General features: G+C 37.6%; 1 protein-coding gene across 2 annotated transcripts; it reads left to right on the top strand.

Moving 5' to 3' along the window:
• The first annotated feature begins 497 nt into the window (after positions 1–497).
• Positions 498–13822, top strand: LOC128986283 (kelch-like protein 10). Of its 2 annotated transcripts, XM_054406558.1 has the most exons (12): positions 498–592; positions 1551–1716; positions 4158–4409; positions 5086–5365; positions 5797–6033; positions 6506–6675; positions 7565–7734; positions 8159–8317; positions 9606–9810; positions 10959–11120; positions 12927–13161; positions 13684–13822. In XM_054406558.1, exons 1-12 carry the CDS (start codon positions 577–579, stop codon positions 13759–13761), a joined length of 2130 nt encoding a protein of 709 aa, XP_054262533.1. In that variant the 5' UTR covers positions 498–576; the 3' UTR covers positions 13762–13822. The 2 variants fall into 2 exon arrangements, with proteins under 2 accessions (XP_054262533.1, XP_054262535.1); XM_054406560.1 differs by lacking the exon at positions 10959–11120.
• The last annotated feature ends 4675 nt before the right edge of the window (positions 13823–18497 follow it).

Here is an 18497-nt window from a genome sequence, read left to right as displayed (position 1 = left end):
ACTTGACCTGGTACCATAGTTATGAAAGAGTAAAAATCGTTGCTTCCCTAGTCAACAGAACAGAGAGTCCAAGCAAATGTAACCTTTGGAAGTGCTTTATTAATGCTCTTTCTAACTGAGTTGATTAAGTCTTTAAGTTGGAAGGGTTTTCATGCAATATATCCGTAATAAATAAGGGTACAATCTCAATGTACAAATATATTTATGTCGAATTTAGTTTTGTTTAAATCCAATCAATAAACTTTCTACAATCTGTTAGAAATGCTAAAAGTAAGATACGATTTAGTTTATTGATTTATAATACCAAAGAGCGTTATTTTGGTTTGTAATAAAATAGAGTGCAATTAATATTTTCGTATCTCGGTTTATAAACTTTTTTAATAATATTTATAATTCACTAAACCTTGCCTAATCTAGGGTAACAAGTATGGGAACGCGAATTTGAAAACAATCAGAAAGAGTATCTATGACAACGATGCTGTATTTTGACCAGCGGACTAAATTTGAACACCAAATAACACTTAGTAAATTATCAGTGACTGTAAATTAATTTGTTTCGATTCCAATTTGGATGAGATGGAGATGGAAACGGGTGAGTACTATCATTGACTATACACATTTCTGTGTATAGTCAATGGTTCTATTTCGAATATATTATTTTATGTACATTGAGGAGAAGTGTAGTTGAATTCTACTTTACTTTCTTTTGTCAGTTCACACTTTAAAATGTTTCCTAAAAATAAGAGAAAGACATAAAAAAGAGTTTACAAAAAAAGACATAGGTAAGAGAAAGTTTACATCAGTGCACTCGAAATAATCAGGATATCAAACATTTCTCAAATAAGGCTTCAGGGCTTACAGCAGGATATTAATCATTGTATCAACCTAAATTTTGCTTGGGTTGCCTGAAGTCCATAATATGGCATACATTCATTTGAAAAACTATGTAATAGTTGGTCACCATGACAAAGCTTTATATATATTTTCGTGTAAAACTTCTAAACTTGCCGCCAGAAGGTTATTAAAACCGCCAAAACCTATACAGAACTCCACGTTTTTCCCCGCAATCCATTAAGTTTTTTAATACACAGAGTTTTCTATATTATGATGACGGCGCTGAAAGGCAATATACTAATAAAAATGTTATCTACTTAATTTTAAAGTCAAACATGTGTTATTAGTTTACAATACTGGGGCGTTCCCTTTGGACTTTACAGAAAAGGGTAAACCATCTCTGAATTAGAATCGAGGTAATTTGAAGAAGTGAATATAGGCGTATTTTCCAGTGTACAGTGTAAAATCATTATAGTTATTCTGAATCACTCATAACTGTGTGTCTTTTTTTGAGTATTTTTTTAAACTTTAGCGGAAAAATTATTCCGACTTTAAACTCAGATTTTCTCCAAGATTAACGCACATTTCGAACACACAAAACGACGTGCTAACTTTTAACCAACTCAGAATTTTTACTTTTTCATCGGCAGGAGTAAATATAATTTTCCTATTTATTAAATTTATCAGGAAAATCTGTAAACAGTAATTTCTTATAGCGAACGTGAATGAGACAGAAAGCCAGGTCCTTCTAGACAGCATATCTAGGAGGTGGCGTGATTTTCGGGACAACAAGCAGTTTATAGACGCCACCATCGTCTGCAGCGACGGAGGCAGTTTTTCCGTTCATAGAGTCATTCTTTCGGCGTACAGCAGGTTTTTCAAGTAAGTCAGCAACTAAATTAGCCACTATGATCACCGTGTATTGATAGTTTGGTAGTAAACATATGGTTTCAAAAGAGTTTGACAATATTACATCTTATGATTGCCTAATTTATCCCGCTTATACAAGGACGAACTTATTGATACTATTTGGTACCTAGTAATCGTGTTTGATACAATGAAAAACCACGAAAACCTAATTGCATGTCCTTTGGTATAAGTTTCCTAAGGCCATTTCATCTAGTTGAAGTAATCAGCTGGTAAAATTGATCATTGGTCTTTCAATCAATGGTCCTGACTAATTAACAGCTGGTCTTAGTCAGTAACAAAGCTCATATTTGGGTTAATATACGCACATAGCTGGCGTCCCAATTTGAAATGAATCAAATCAAATTACATTCATTCTGCCATCCCCAATGCTAAGCATGTGCGTGAGTAACGAGTTATGATATGAATATGAATATATAAACTATGAATATAAACTATAAACTGGTATAAAAATATATCTAGACACTAGCAGAGTATCCGTCCTTCGTACGGGGTTGGCATTTGAGTTTAAAATGCTTATTGCAGTTATACTCAAGCTTTGCGTGGCATTAAAAACATAAACATAACTGTAAACAATCCTACTTTTGACAGTTCTCATTGCGTATCACAGTTTTTTTTTTTTTTTTTTTTTTTTTTCCTGCTTAGTTCAAATTAGCTGTTTACATAAATGGAAAAAAAATATAGTGCTGCCCTGTTGGTAAATCTTATAACTTTTTAATGCTTTTGTATTCATAGAACCAACTAACTTTTAGCGAATTTCCCATATAGGGAATAAGCTATTACCGTAGTACTCATGGTAAGACCTGGACCCGAGACCGATTTAATTTTTCATTTTGAGGTCCCTAGAGGCCAAAAACACCATCCGTTCAAATTCATATATATATATATATTTATATATTTATATATGTGTCCGTTAGCGCGATAACTCGAGCAAAAACGATCCGATTTTGATGAAATTTGATACAAACGTGTAAACCTACGTTTATTCGAACGAGTTCGCGATCCAGCATAATCGGACCATGGGAACGGGGGTTTATGGGGGGTTTTACGGGGTAAAAATGGGTTTTTCCCATTTTTGAACCTAAAAACAAAAAATTTTGCGATTTCTTTCTAAACCGTTTTGTAGAGCTTAAAAAAAGAAATAATTTAGTATATTGAAGCGCTGTTGTATGCCTAACGGTCACGGAGAAAATTCAAAAATAGTGTAATTAAAAATTCCCATGTTATTCTTATGGAGAAAATGAAAATTGTTGTAGTTTACTTGTTTATGGGTATATATTGATAAAATTTGGCAAATTTATTTATTTCATCCTATACTATTGACGTATGGTCAAAAAACACTTTTTATCTTCCCCGTAGCAGCAAACCTAAGCACTCGTTAAATCTAATGTTATTTAAATAGGGAATAATATGTCTTATTTATGGAAATATTTTAGTAAAAATGTAATCAGACGAGTTGAAATTCGCTTAGTCTGCAGGTTTGCTGCGGCGGGGGTATTTTAGTTGAAACAGCTGACTAAATTCTTTAATTCCCTTTAAATATGAACGAGGTGTTAATGGGGAGCTACAGAGCCACTGGGGCGGAGCCCGAAAGGATTTTTGAGATAATAATATGCCTATATATTAATCGGGAATGTGAGCTATCATCATGCCAAATTTCAGCCAAATCCGTCCAGTAGTTTATGCGTGATTGAACTTCAAACAAACAAACAAACAAACACACAAACTTTCACATTTATAATATTAGGTCAATGATATTAGTAAGATTAAGAGGGTTCTACCCGGCCAATTCAAGATGGCGGCTGAACATGCTCATGTTTCTAAACATGCCTCTGCGGTACAAGCTGTCGACACTCTAAAACTAATTTGTTTCCAATGATTGTGTGCTTTTTGTGCTCTTAACATGTCAGAGCTTCCAATGGATGGGGATAAATTATTGTTTAACAATTATTTTTGAAGCTCACACACTCACACACCATCAAAGACATAGGGGTTCATTATTTTCACATGTGAGAAAGACTAGTAATTAACAGATTTTCAAAATTATTTTGTAAATACTTAATGAAATGATTACGAAGTTTCAGTCAATCCAGGGCATAGTTTGGATCTTTGTAAATATTTTACAGTTTATTTCAACTCGATAAAGACATTAATAATGCCACGAGGTTCTTTTTTGTATGGCCATTTTTATGTGGTAACCAGCTGGCGGATGTAACCCTCCTAAGTATTTTTACAACCATAAATGTTATAAATCTCTAGCAACGTCGAGTAACAGGTCAGAAGTAATTAAGGACGTGTGGGGATTGGACAATGGGGATTTGAAAATAATTTAGCCCCTGTAGAAACTACAAACTAATGATAAAATTCCGAAAACCTCAGGAACATTTTGCTTCCAGAGCGATGTTCACGAACCCCATGAGGATCGATGAGGGTAACAAATTCGAGCTAAGGAACGTCAGAAGTAGTGAGTTGGAAGTTTTGCTGAGTTACGTGTACGATCGTCAGCTGGACATCAACTTGGATAATGTGTTTCATCTCCTTCACGCTGCAGATTATCTCTCCTTCTTGGATGTCCACAAGGCCTGCGTGGAGTTCCTCAAGAACACTCTGAACCACAACAACTGTCTGAGCATCAGGACGTTCGCAAGGTTAGTCGGATATTCAAAGCTACAATGTATTTTATTGTTAATTCGGGAGGGTTAGTTCAAAGGAAATGCCAGGAGTTTAAAAACGATATTAGGGTTATGAGTGGAGGTGAAAAGAAAACCTAAAGGAAACCTTTTCAGCTTTTAATTTTGTGAATGATGAAAATAGGTAATTTTAAAGAATTTTAAATCAAGATTGTTAACAAAGTTTTGACTGTCACAATTGTGAAATCAAGAAAAAAATTATAAACTTGCTAAATAATATGTATTTAATTACACAAAGATATTCTCCGAAGTTTTTTCTGTAATGTTTTATTGTTACTGGAGAAAACGTTCACATGTATTTACATAATTTTGAACAATAGCCTAAACAGTTACTGAATATATAACTGGGTGGTTACATTTTACAGTAACATAACGTTTAACGGTACATTTTAATGTAAAATGCGTTATAAGTGCTTAGATTTGAATTATGTGTTTGTACATCTCTTGCAAGTTATGTCAGTTTGATTTATCTAGGTTGTTTTAATCCACCCAAATCTGTAAACAATTCAGGTAATCTAAACAAGTAAAACAAAAATAATACCTAAGTAATTTCCAGTTGACAAAACTATTATCCCCTGGATGGTAAATCAATGGTTATATGTTGATCAACAATATCCAATTTTTGTTTCCTCAGGAACCACTTCATTGATGATCTGGAGAAAGACGCCCAAATGTTCCTGCACAAGAACTTCCCTCAAGTTGCCGAGAGCTCCCAGGAAATCCTCTCCCTGCCTCTGGACGAGCTCGTGCCCATCCTGGACTCCGACCTGTTGAATGTCAGGAACGAGAATATAGTGTGGAAGCTTGTAATCCGCTGGGTCGACCATGACAAGGATAGCCGCATTCCTCATCTGGTCGCTCTACTCAAATGTATCAGGCTGGGGCTGATGGACGTACAGTACTTTCTAGAAGAGGTAGGCAGTGGTTTAAATACATCCTGAGTGATAACTATAAGGTCAAGCTAAAAATATCTCGTTGAACATCATCGTGCTTTTCTCTGTGAGGGGAGATCTCGATCTGATATTTGTGAGATCCCTTGCTATTTGTGAGTGGAATATTTGAAAACGACCTTACGAGATAGACGTTTCTTGCACCAGGAGAGCAACGATAATAAGAAAAATTGCTGTACAGTTTTAAATAGGATAATTTATTTATATACAGCAAAAGTAACGGAAATCCGTAGGTTAAGTTATTATTTACCGTTTGTTTATATGGAGTATAACCTGAAGACTGCAAAGCTATATAGCCTTGTTATTTACCTATAGGGCAATTTTATTTTATAGAATGTTCCCATACCATTTCATAGCTATGGTCTCCTATGTTATCTCCCATGTATTCACTGTAGGTGAAGAACCACCCGTATATCCTGGGCAATGAGGCTTGCAGACCAGTAGTGATAGACACGTTGAAGGTGCTGATGGACGTTGAGACCATCACTCAGCAGAACGGAGTAGTGCTGACGCCGGAGTGCGCCAGACCGAGGATACCCCATGAGGTGTTGTTCGCCATCGGGGGATGGAGCGGAGGAAGTCCGACCAACGCTGTGGAAACCTACGATACCCGGGCGGACCGCTGGATCCAGGTAAGCTGAGATTGTAAATGAAGTAAACTAAAAGTATCCAGAGGGCTACAAGGAACAAGGAAACTATAATAGGAACTATTATAGGAATATTGGTCATGGAGGTTACCGCGATCGTCTTCCCAATGTTTCCGAAGATTCGAGTTTCGGCTTGGACACTCAACTAATTTAAATAGATAAACAATCAAAGTAACTTGGAACCCAATGGTCATTGCACTCCCAATTTTCGGAACCTACGTAAAGTAACCGTCATCAATAGATGAGCTTTCAGTAGGCCCGTGCCCAGTTGGTACAGAAGTTCTTGTACAAAAGTTTTAACTTTGATTCTCGGTATCTTCACTGCACCGTATATCTTTAGAATAAAGGAGGGAGACTTCATAAACTAGTAGAGTAAGTCAAGTCAACTTCGCAGTAGACTTCATTAATTGCTTTGATTATATTTATTCAATATTCCCTTTGTTTTTCGTAACCACAGATTCTCGAGGCGGACCCTACCGGGCCCAGGGCCTACCACGGCACAGCTGTCATTGGCACAGACATATATGTCATCGGTGGCTTCGATGGAATGGAAAACTTCAACTCCTGCAGATGCTTTAATGCTGTGACGAAAACTTGGAGGGAAATTGCTCCAATGCATGAACGGAGGTATGAAAATATTAATATGACTATTACGTTGAACCGTAGCCTTTGGAAATTCGTGTTTAACTACTTTCATCTTTAAGTTTTAACATACAGTTTTCTGTTTCGTATTGAGGCTCTGAATACATGCCAGGTCGTATAGTTTGAAAATTTTAGAAAGAAAATGAAATGCCACAAAAGAAAGTTTCTAGCAAGGAAATTATATGCGAAAAGAATTTGTCAATCAGCTTAATTCACAAGTAAAGTCTATGCATGTTTTTGTAACAGGAGATAAAAAATCATTCCACTGAAAGAGTAAGCATTAGTAGAGTATGTAAACATGAAACAAAGTTATCGTAAGCCTTAGCCTGAAAATTCAGAGAGAGGAAATAGTTATATGAAAGTGTCCGTGACGACTGACCAAGAAATATCGGAGGTATATTGTGTGGGCGGGCATTAATTGCGCCAGCTTACCTGAGTCAGGTAGTCGGGTATTCCTGAGTTGCGCATACTACTCCAGGGAGCCACCCGTAACGTTCATTAACTGCGCTAAGTGGCGACCCTCTTTCACTATAATAGATTAGGTTAGGTTAGGTTATGTTAGGTTAGATTAGGTTAGGTTAAGTTTGGTATTCCTGACCTTCTGCTGGCAACTCATCCCTACCTGGCTTGATGCAACTAAGGAACATTTTTTGGGACCATTTGAGTGCTTGGCGCAATTAAGGATCTATTTGGCGCAAATAATGCACGACTTATTGTGTCTATCTTGTAAAATAGATCAGAACAAATTTCTAGTTTCCCCAAACAAACAAATATCCATAAACAATTATTCAATGGCTATATGCCAACCGATAGTACACTATGGTAAGAAACATTTTCATAACTACAATTTATACATTTTTACATTTCCTTGCAGGTGTTACGTGAGTGTGGTGGTGTTAGGCGACATGTTGTACGCCATGGGAGGTTACAACGGACATCACAGACAGAACACTGTGGAGAAATACGACTACAGAACTAACCAGTGGACTGTGGTAGCTCCTATGACAGTTCAGAGAAGTGATGCATCCGCAACCGTCTTCAACGGTAAATCAGAGAGAACTTGTAAAAACTGAAACTGTGGATTTAGTTTAGGTTGACCAATTCAAGGAAAATATTGTGAATCCGACAAGGTAGAGTGTTCAGAATGATTACTTTGAATCCAAACATTGCCTAAATAATAAGAAGTTTAATTCAGAAGCACGTGGCCATATCATATCTGTGGAGCTAATCTGATTTGATGAATCCTACCAACTTTTATAGTCTGTATAATGGAACATGTCTTCTGGTCCTTCGTCTACCTTGGCCCGAACTTAAATAATTTCTGCGGGTAGACAGAAGGTCAGGATACAGGTTCCATCATATAGATGATAAACTATACCTACAGTTTAACCTGTATGATAATTTTCAATCCAACACCCAATTGAAGTCAGTGTGCTCAATATCCTTGATTATATTTTTATTTCGCCAGGCAAGATCTACATTACCGGAGGGTTTGATGGTAGAGAATGCCTCAACACAGCAGAAGTGTACGACCCCGCCACCAACATGTGGGCCATACTGCCTCCCATGCGGTCTCGGCGTAGTGGGGTGTCCTGCATTGCCTACAGAGGCTGCATCTACGTACTAGGTACTGAATTGGGGTTAACACATTCAAATAGAGATTGTAGAGCACATTGAAAACCATAATCACATCTCACGAGTGGAAGTGACTTAGTTCTATGGCCTGAAGAAAAGGTTAATCAGGGGGTTTGCAGTAATTAAACAATGTTCGACTATTTTCTTGCCTCTCAATTGTTACTGGTGGAAACCTGAAGTTGATAGTGCAATCCTCTTTTTTCGTCACCACTGGAGTAGAAAACACAAAACTGGCGTGCCTCGATTATTTTTAAGTGACATAGGTCCTTACTTCATTTATCTAATCTAAATAAAAATGTGGTAGTTATTGGAGAGAGTTGACATTTGTAGCCATTGACTAAGATCAGCATTTTTTGTGGCATTTATTAAAAACCCAAGGATCAATGAGTCCTTTGCAACGCTTCAAACCATTACAAAACTACTAACCTTTAACAGAACCACCAACCTTATTATTGGACGAGGACTCGAAACACTGAGTTAGAAAAAATACAACTGGAGCCCTACACAGCACTGACACGTCAACTCTGCGTTAAAATTTTGAATCTGTAAAACTAGACATTCCATCCCCATGTTAAAGTTGTCGCCAGGAAATTTGTCTTAGTTGATGTGAGCCACATACAGATTGTACTGATATAAATTACTGATTTCTGCCGACTACACTATGTCTTTTACCAATTCAAACTTATGGAATGACTCATTATGAGCTACATCAACTGTTATGACCCAGTAACCATGTCAGTAACAAAAAATAAGGTACAAAATAGAGTTTTAGACCGTAGAGTAATCTGTGACTGGCTTACGCAACAACATTAGTTTTTAGTAAAACATTGGCAACCGCTGATCCATATAGATAGGATATCTTGTAAAACTTTGTTATGCTGGTACAATCTAGGGAATCAGCTGGCTCATGACTTTATGTATGTACAATCCCACAATCATCCATTTCAAAAGTAGGCACTTTAAGTACCTTTATGGTGGCTAACGTCTCGTGATTCTCACATTCAGTTCTAACTCCAGTTGTATCTCTAGCTACTCGGTTTAGGTGGTACCAGTTAAGGCTTTTACATATCGTACATAAAACATTTCTTGGGAAAGGGTGACCAAATATATGTTTGTAGCATTGTTCTGACTAAGGCCTAGACGTGATGAAGATCAGCTCAATATATTCTGTCTGGCATTTCCAAATGTCCTTCAATCATTTAGAGATCTTTTGATGTTGATGACTCGTTTAGAAAATCAGTTTAAAGAGGGAGTTCCTTATCAATGCTCTCCAATTTCAGGAGGGTTTAACGGGGTATCTCGTATGAACAGTGTAGAAAAGTTCAACCCTTCGACCAACCAATGGCACGCTGTTCCCGACATGTACACGAACCGCAGCAACTTCGCCATTGAGGTCATAGACGACATGATTTTCGCCATTGGCGGATTCAACGGCATGACAACCATACATCAAGTAGAGTGTTACGACGAAACAACAAACTCCTGGTAAACATTTAAGATACTTAAATTCTGTAGGTTACGTTATTTTGGTTCAAATGTTGTTGAACATTATCGTTTGGATAACAGGTTATTGAAGATAATTGAGCATTGGTAAAAATTGCTTACGCCATTGTGATGAACCAGTGGATACACCGTCTCACTGTGATCAACCTTAAACAATTGTATAGGCTACATCTATTTCTATGGTATTATCACTATTCATTTATGAAAACTCTTCATGAATATATTCTTGAGAAACATCCTTCTTTTAAAATTTCGATGAGAACGACCTTACATTGATCTTTATCCAACGACACAAAACTAATTCATTTTGGTCGAAAAATGCTGGAGGTCAAACTAAAATTGTTTTCGAGGTTGATGAATAAAATGTATCTGTTCAACGACTAAACGAGAACGAGAACAAACTAAATAAACCAACTTAGTTCAAGGTGACTAATTCTCGAACTTTAACTTATCATAACTGTGTCAGTGCTGTGTCAAACTTTCACATTTTTGTAACTTCATACTTTAATGCATGAAGTAGATGTGCTTAGCTGTATGTAATAGTTAATGTTTTGAAATATTTGATTAACGAAATTCAAAAGGAAATATTAAATACATGGGGGAAATTATAAAGAATTACGGGGAATAAATAAAAAACATTACTCTAACTCAATAAATAACTAAACGTTCATAAAATGTTCTTTCTAAATTCTACTGAGATTAAATTTTCGAAAAAATAAATTATTATTACTAGCCAACTAGCCGTCTTATTAAAGACGTTACCGTTCATACGGCGTTCGATTCGAGCTGTTGTTCTGGACTCAAAACTATTTATTAGCCGATTAGAACTGTAGCGGCAGTGAATGGTTGTTTGAAATTCTTTTAAAAATATAGGGTAAAAACTCACAGTGGCTGTAAGGAAATTAACAAGTCAACCTCCATCTCAAATCTTAACTTACTTGATACACTTTTTGAAACCATTTTATAATGCATTTGCATTAACCTGAGTTGAATCTTAGTTTCATTGCAATTACACCAAAAACAAGTAAATGATTATTTAGTAAGGTTTTATTCAAATGTATGAGCATAAAGTATTTATTAGTTTCTTGGGATTTAAAATGCCGTCACTGTGAGTTACCCTATATTTTCAGGTCCATCCGGAGATTTCGCGACGTTTCGAAATCTCGTCTCCGTCGTACTATCTTCACCAGGTGCTCCTCCCTCAGCCGCGCCGCTCCAATGCGAGGAGCCTGGGGGGACGGTGTGGAGAGAACGGGGGTTAGGAGTAGACTCAAAAAGGAACCGGGCGTGTGGTATGTGCACAGATTTTTGCCTTATAACGTTTCACTTTTTCAAAGAAATTTCAACGGTAAAACAGAAAGACGGAATCAATCAGTTAAATGATTATTAAGTACAATTATAAAACGGCACTTTTAAAATGACGACCAGGCCTTCTTTGTCGAAGACACACACACAAAAAGTCAGCAGTCAAACACATGCCATTTAGGGATTTTTTGAAGGGGGGTCGTTTTTAAAGGGCTCTAATAAAATCCTTTAGTTTACTGCTAACGAAAGTCCACTAGGATATAAGGATACTCGCTAAATTTATCCTACTAATATTATTACTATTATAAAATTGAGGTGGTGTCTGTTTGTCTGTGTGCCTCGACTAAAATACTAAACCGATACAGCCAAAATTAAACACACCGAAAGTCCACATGTCTAGGAATGTCATAGGCATATTCACTTACCTAATTCACAACCTTTGGTTACCTTTGTGTCTACATTTTAATGTAAACAATCAGAACTGTTGAATGCTTATTTGACAATTTCAGACAGCTGATTCAAACAATTTAAATAAATTATTTTACCTGCGACCGTTTTTTAAAGTAGCCATTTCAGTTCAGTTCTTAGAATTGAAAAGTTTCACTTAACAGCTGTTTACTTTCATATCAGCATAGTTTCATTTCATATCAGCATAGTTTTTCTCATATCAACACGGGTAACGGACCAATGAGGTTCAAGGATTGAGAGAAAAGAAGTACAATTATTGTAATACTTCGAACGTCAACTAATCAGCTGATCAGCTGATCAGTTGACAATTTTAATTGTTGATCCGGCTTGTTCCTGTTGATACTCGCGTATTCTTAACCTAAGTTGGTGGAAGTTAAATGAAGGTTGATTCTAAAATATCAGTTAGTGAAAGTGATGTTGACGAGATCGAAATGAGAGCACAAACTGTTTGTGCTAATCTTTTGCCACCAAAATCAAAACAAAGGTACCATATGCAATTACATACCAGCAATTCATTAAATGGACGAAACAAAATAAGGTTAAATTGATAAATGAAAATGTTCTTCTGGTTTATTTTGAAAACCTCTTAACCACTTTTTCACCCAACTCGTTGTGGACCACATATTCGATGCTGAGATCTAACTGTAAATTAACTGTTACACTATATTATTTAGTTGTCCAAAAATGTATGCAATATTTCCCTAATTGTACCTGATACAGTATTTATGGTAAGAAAGCTGCTAGCAGACGTAATTACATGAAATCAGCTGATCATACAATAAGTCGTTGCATCACTTTCAGTGACAATGACAATAAACGAAAACATAACCTCTCTAGGAAGTTATGAGTAGTGATTGTTAGTAATAAAAAACCAGATTTTTAGTAATTAAAAAACGGTCGTAGGTAAAGTAGTGTACGGAACTCGCGTTAATAGTCTTTACGACACTCGTAGAAGTTTTTAAGGCACGAGCCTTGGCGAGTGCCTTAAAAACTTCTACGAGTGTCGTAAAGACTAACTTAACGCAATCGTTGCGTAAACTACTATTACACAATTATTTCGAAATCTATGTCATTGATTATGAAATCAAAGAAAGATTATATAACCGTAGGTTATGACAAGTATGTTATTGATACGTTTTAATGTTAAGAGTAAGACAATTCAATGTAGGTCATACTTTTTTGTATAAATTTGGTGGTTTTTTGTTTATAAATTTAAACTACTTAACAAGTGTTTGGATTAGGGGGTATAGTACATCTTCCAGTTGCGAAGCACGGGTACAGAAGCTACTATACCCATTTAAACTCTAACCCTCAATGGATTCTAGGTACGAGGCAACAGATATGAATGTGTTTCGCTCAGCGCTGTCAGCCTGTGTAATTTCCAACCTGCCCAACATCAACGACTACATTCATCAAAACCGGGACATGCTGATGGAGGAGAAGCGACAACGGTTGTTGGCGTTGAGTCAGAACGACAGCAACAACAACAACAACGACAATACCGCAGCAATCAGCACCAACAACTCTGCAATTGCCAACATCAGTCAAGCTATTCAAGAGGTATATTCATTCAGCGTATAATACATGATTTAAGTTTAAGCGTTTCAGGATCTTATCTGTTGATGCGTATGGCAAATTAACTGTAATGATCATTTGTTGGGATGGACGCGAAATTGTGTTTTTGCAATCTAGATTTCTTAGATGTGTTACAAATCAAACTTTTATTCAACTCCGTCTCTAATTTGTTCAGAGGAGTGTTTTCCGTTACAACAAGGTGCACGGTCATGCCCAAGCCCATGAGGATCTTCATAGCTATCGAGGGGAAGGGGCAATTATAGGCGATCCAATTTTTATTAATCCTAAAAACCGTTGTGTGTTTTTTATTTATTTATTCATTTGTTTTCATAGGTTTTCATAGGATTATTAATGTTTGTACAACTGTGTTTAATATGGCACTCTTAATAGGCTTAAATGTTACATTTATTGTCATCTTATTTTCAAGAACTTGAATGATATTAGATTCGACCTTTTTTGTTGTCTTGTAGGCAAGATGTTTCAGTAAATCATAATTGTTGATTTCAGGTCAATAACGCTGTTGGCATGGCCGAAGAAGATGTGGAAGCACCAGCAGTCGAAACAGAAGATGTTCCAATGAACTAGGGCAGGAGACGTGTTTTTCCAGAGAGAAAATTTGTGTTTTAACATTATATAACATGTCGGCTATTAATTTTGTTTCTATTTTATTTCTATATTTTGTCAGTGTTTTAATGTCCTATTTTACTACAACGGATCCCCCTTTCTAGCTGGTTTCCGCCCAGTGTAAAAACTGTTTATGATCCGTCAAATCAAGCAGAAACTGAGATAAGCTTAGACCAAATAGAATAAATGTATTTAATGTATTATTAAATTTTTTGTCTATGCTAATTGAGCCGAGCTCTTTCTATATACACTCCTACTTTTGTTTTACAAAATACTACTCCTGAACGGGTGAAGCGATCTGTACGAAATTTACGTAATTGTATAGTTAACCAGCTTTGAGAAGGTAAAAACTGAAATGGTACAAATCGGACTTCAGGACATGCTTCGGCGTGAATTTAAACTTTTAAGAAATTTAACATAACTAGGTGAAACCCGTCGAAATCGACGGTTGCTTTAAAGGCTTACGACAATTTTTCTAACTGCGACAAAAAGAGTGAAATTATATAAAAATTGTGAGCATTTAGCAGTGTTTAATCATACTATACTAATATTATAAATGTGAAAGTTTGTGTGTTTGTTTGTTTATTTGTTTGTTTGTTTGTTGTTTGAACTACTGGTCGGATTGTGTTGAAATTTGGTATGATGATAGCTCACATTCCCGACTAAGATATAGACATATTGTTACCTCAAAAATCCTTTCGGGCTCCGCCCCAGCGGCTCTAGAGTTTCCCATGTTAACCTTATGAGTATTCATATTTTAAAGGAAAATAATTTTGTCAGCTGTTTCAACTACACAATTTGTTTCTATGATATGTAATAGCATAGACTAACCAACACAAGTAGACTTCTCATCCCATTGTAAATTTTGAAGCACGTTTTTCGTGTCTAGTTCATGTACGTGACACATGGGCGCTAGTGTTGACGAAACTTTGTTTATATTATTTTAGGGTTAATTTCTTGATTTGTGCTTTACTGTTTGGTTATATAACTAGGGGACAAGTTATTGTTTATGATTAGATCGTATTATTTGGTTAAACGAGGTTTTAAATGGCTGTAATAACGGGAAACAAATTGTAAACAAAACACGACATCTGCAGAAAACCGTACAGAACTAACAATAAAATTGTCTTCAGCTGTTCCATAAGGATGAGAAATCTACTAAGGGAGTATGTTTTATCTATGGTAATAGCAATAAAAGGTTACACGGTTTACCAACAGGGTGCGGCACCATTAGCTTTATACATTTATGACAACAGCTAATTTGAACCAAGCAGCAACAAAAACCTGAGTGTGACAACTTGACTTCTTTCTATTGTTTAAGTGAAATGGTAGAACATTATGGCTATGGTAGATGTTCTGTATACTATTACCGTAGATTATAGTAAACCAAATTTTCTCAAAACGTGTCCTCTCTAATTGCAAATGCAAAGCACGAGTATTTAACTACAATAAGCATTGTATACCAACCCCGTACGAAGGACGGGTACTCAGCTAGTATGTAATAAATAGGTGTAGAAAGAATAATGACCATTGCGTTAGTTACAAAATATGGTCGACCATTCAATTTTATAGGAGTTATTGTTCCAATGTTAACTGGTTTATCTTCTTTTTGATGAATATAATATAAAGAATGCTTTTGGAAATCTCTTAAAATAGTATTAAAATCGTATTGGTGGATCTTTTGTGGTACACACTACTGTGATTTCATCAGTGTTATGCAGATTAAATCTGTGTTTTTATATATATTTTTTTAAATATCTGTTTTTTGAGAAGGTATGTTCTTACTTAAAAGGGAGGCCCACCCTAAAGCTGTGTAGGCCAGGGACACACTTACCGGCGAAACCGCCGAGCGCCGGATCCGCCGGAGGTTGAGGGTCAGAACACACTTGTTCCGGCGAAAACTATTTTGCCGGAGCCGGCGACATTACATAGAGTGCAATGAACTCTTAATGAGTTTTGTCTTACACTAGTACAGTTCTAGTACAGTTTAGTCTTAGAAATGGTGCTGTCAAGACCTCAAAAGTTGGCCTTGCTGTGTTTGATCCACCACAGAAGGAAGAGAAAACACCACCGAACTGTTTGGGTACATCCTATTCTGGAGAACAGACAGCTACATGGAGCTTTTTACACTCTATTTTTACAGTTGAGAAATGAAGAAAATACGTTTTTTAATTATTTTTGAATGTCTGTCCCCTCATTTGACGAGCTACTATCTAAGATTACAGTGCAAATACAAGGACAAAACAAATACATGAGGCGCTGGAAAGGCTGGATTCAGTGCGGCACAAATTTGTCGCCAGCTGCTGCTGTCCCTCGTTTTGTAAATATCCAAAGACCTATCACAAAGTTCTGGTTTCTCATGAACCAAACTAATAAGTAAATCCATATCAACATCTACCGTGATGATATAGAAAACTAAACAGACTAAAAATAAAAACTAAATCAATTACATAGCAAAACAAAACTAAATACACCACTTGGACACTGCATTATGCCTGCAGTACACTATCGCCGAATGTAGGCGAACTAAGACGAACGCGATAGTGTACACGGTGTGCTCGTGTACATTTGGGGTAGTTCGCATAGCCAACATTCGTGTTCGGGTGCGCTCGCTTTTTTGGCGGTCTCCCGTCGCGAATCAAAGGAGACGAACTAGGACGAATGCTGAGCGCAGACGGGCACGAACATAGCCAGTACACACTCGCTGTCATTCGTAGTTACGGACGCTCTCTTTATACAGTATTTACTGCACTGGTTGTGTAGTTAGAGTTACTTTTGGTTTTTGTTATTTAATTATTTTCTACTAGATCTTATATAGATAAATTAATTGTACAAAGTATGGAGTATTCTAATGAGGAAACGCTGTTATTTTTGGAACGATACCATAGTGAGCCTGTTCTGAGGCCGTGAGATAATTAAATTGAATATATACATGTATACATTATCGTTTAAGAAAACCAGCATTTTAATAAAAAAGCAAGCATTAATTTTAAATTATTTAGCCACAGAGAAGTAAGAAACTTAGGATACATTCAAGTGGTGTCTAACACCAAACGAAAATTACAGAATTTCCTCCAGAATTTTCTAGAATATTCTTCGACGTTAGCGTCCATGTTGCACAAAATTTGGTGCAAATGTTTTGCCGCGAATACGCAATATTGGGCTCAGCACAGTTCGGCCGAAGTTAGCTGATAGTGTACTTGGTTAGTTCGGGATGGTTCGGGCTGCACATTCGTCAACATTCGTGGTCGCAATCTGACCCGAACATTCGGCGAAACATTCGGGCGAATGTTCGGCGATAGTGTACTGGTAGCATTAAAATCATAAACAACCACCACTCTCGAGGGTTGAACCACGACTTAGAGTGGGGGCAGTGGCAGTCCGGCTGTTTCGCCGGTAAGTGTGTTCATCTCCATAAACACAAAGGCACAATGCCCCGCTACCCACTGCTCCGGCGAAACCGCCGATCCGGCGGTCCGGCGAGGTAGAGAATATCCGGCGGATTGGCCAGGGACACACTTACCGGCGAAACCGCCGAGCGCCGGATCCGGCGGATCCGCCGGAGGTTGAGGGTCAGAACACACTTGTTCCGGCGAAAACTATTTTGCCGGAGCCGGCGACAATAAATAGAGTGCAATGAACTCTGAATCAGTATTGTCTTACATTAGTACAGTTCTAGTACAGTTTAGTCTTAGAAATGGTGCTGTCGAGACCTCAAAAGTTGGCCTTGCTGTGTTTGATCCACCACAGAAGGAAGAGAAAACACCACCGATCTGTTTTGGTACATCCTATTCTGGAGAACAGACAGCTACATGGAGCTTTTTACACTATTTTTACAGTTGAGAAATGGAGAAAATAAGTTGTTTAATTATTTTCGAATGTCTGTCCCCTCATTCGACGAGCTACTATCGAAGATTACAGTGCAAATACAAGGTCAAAACACATACATGAGACGCTGGAAAGCTGGATTCAGTGCAGCACAAATCTGTCGCCAGCTGCTGCTGTCCCTCGTTTTGTTTTTGTATTTGTAAACTTCCAAAGACCAATCACAAAGTTCTGGTTTCTCATGAACCAAACTAATAAGTACATCCATATCAACATCTACCATAATGATATAAAACACTACAGACTAAAAATAAAAACTAAATTAACTAAATACCAAAACAAAACTAAATACACTACTTGGGCAATGCATTAAAATCATAAACAATCACCACCCTCGAGAGTTGAACCACGACTGAGGAGTGGGGGCAGTGGCAGTCCGTCCGTTACGCCGGTAAGTGTGTTCATCTCCATAAGGCACAATGCCCCGCTACCCGCTGCTCCGGCGAAACCGCCGATCCGGCGGTCCGGCGAGGTAGAGAATATCCGGCGGTTTCGCCGGAGCATTTTCCCGCCGGATCGGCAGATTCGCCGAACCGGAGAAGTGTGGCCTGCCCCATGCCTTCCTGTGTATCTCAACTTGCTCCGGCGCCGCCGGATCCGGCGTCCGGCGGTTTCGCCGGTAAGTGTGTCCCTGGCCTTCGCCGGAGCATTTTCCCGCCGGATCGGCAGATTCGCCGAACCGGAGAAGTGTGGCCTGCCCCATGCCTTCCTGTGTATCTCAACCAGCTCCGACGCCACCGGATCCGGCGTCGCCGGAGCATTTTCCCGCCGGATCGGCAGATTCGCCGAACCGGAGAAGTGTGGCCTGCCCC

Source organism: Macrosteles quadrilineatus, unplaced genomic scaffold (genome assembly GCF_028750875.1).
Source record: "Macrosteles quadrilineatus isolate MER2022 unplaced genomic scaffold, UCM_ALF_1.0 Scaffold_2__2_contigs__length_208266976, whole genome shotgun sequence".
NCBI lineage: Eukaryota > Metazoa > Arthropoda > Insecta > Hemiptera > Cicadellidae > Macrosteles > Macrosteles quadrilineatus.
Note: the sequence above shows the minus strand (reverse complement) of the source record. Positions and strands in the feature narration are given on the sequence as shown.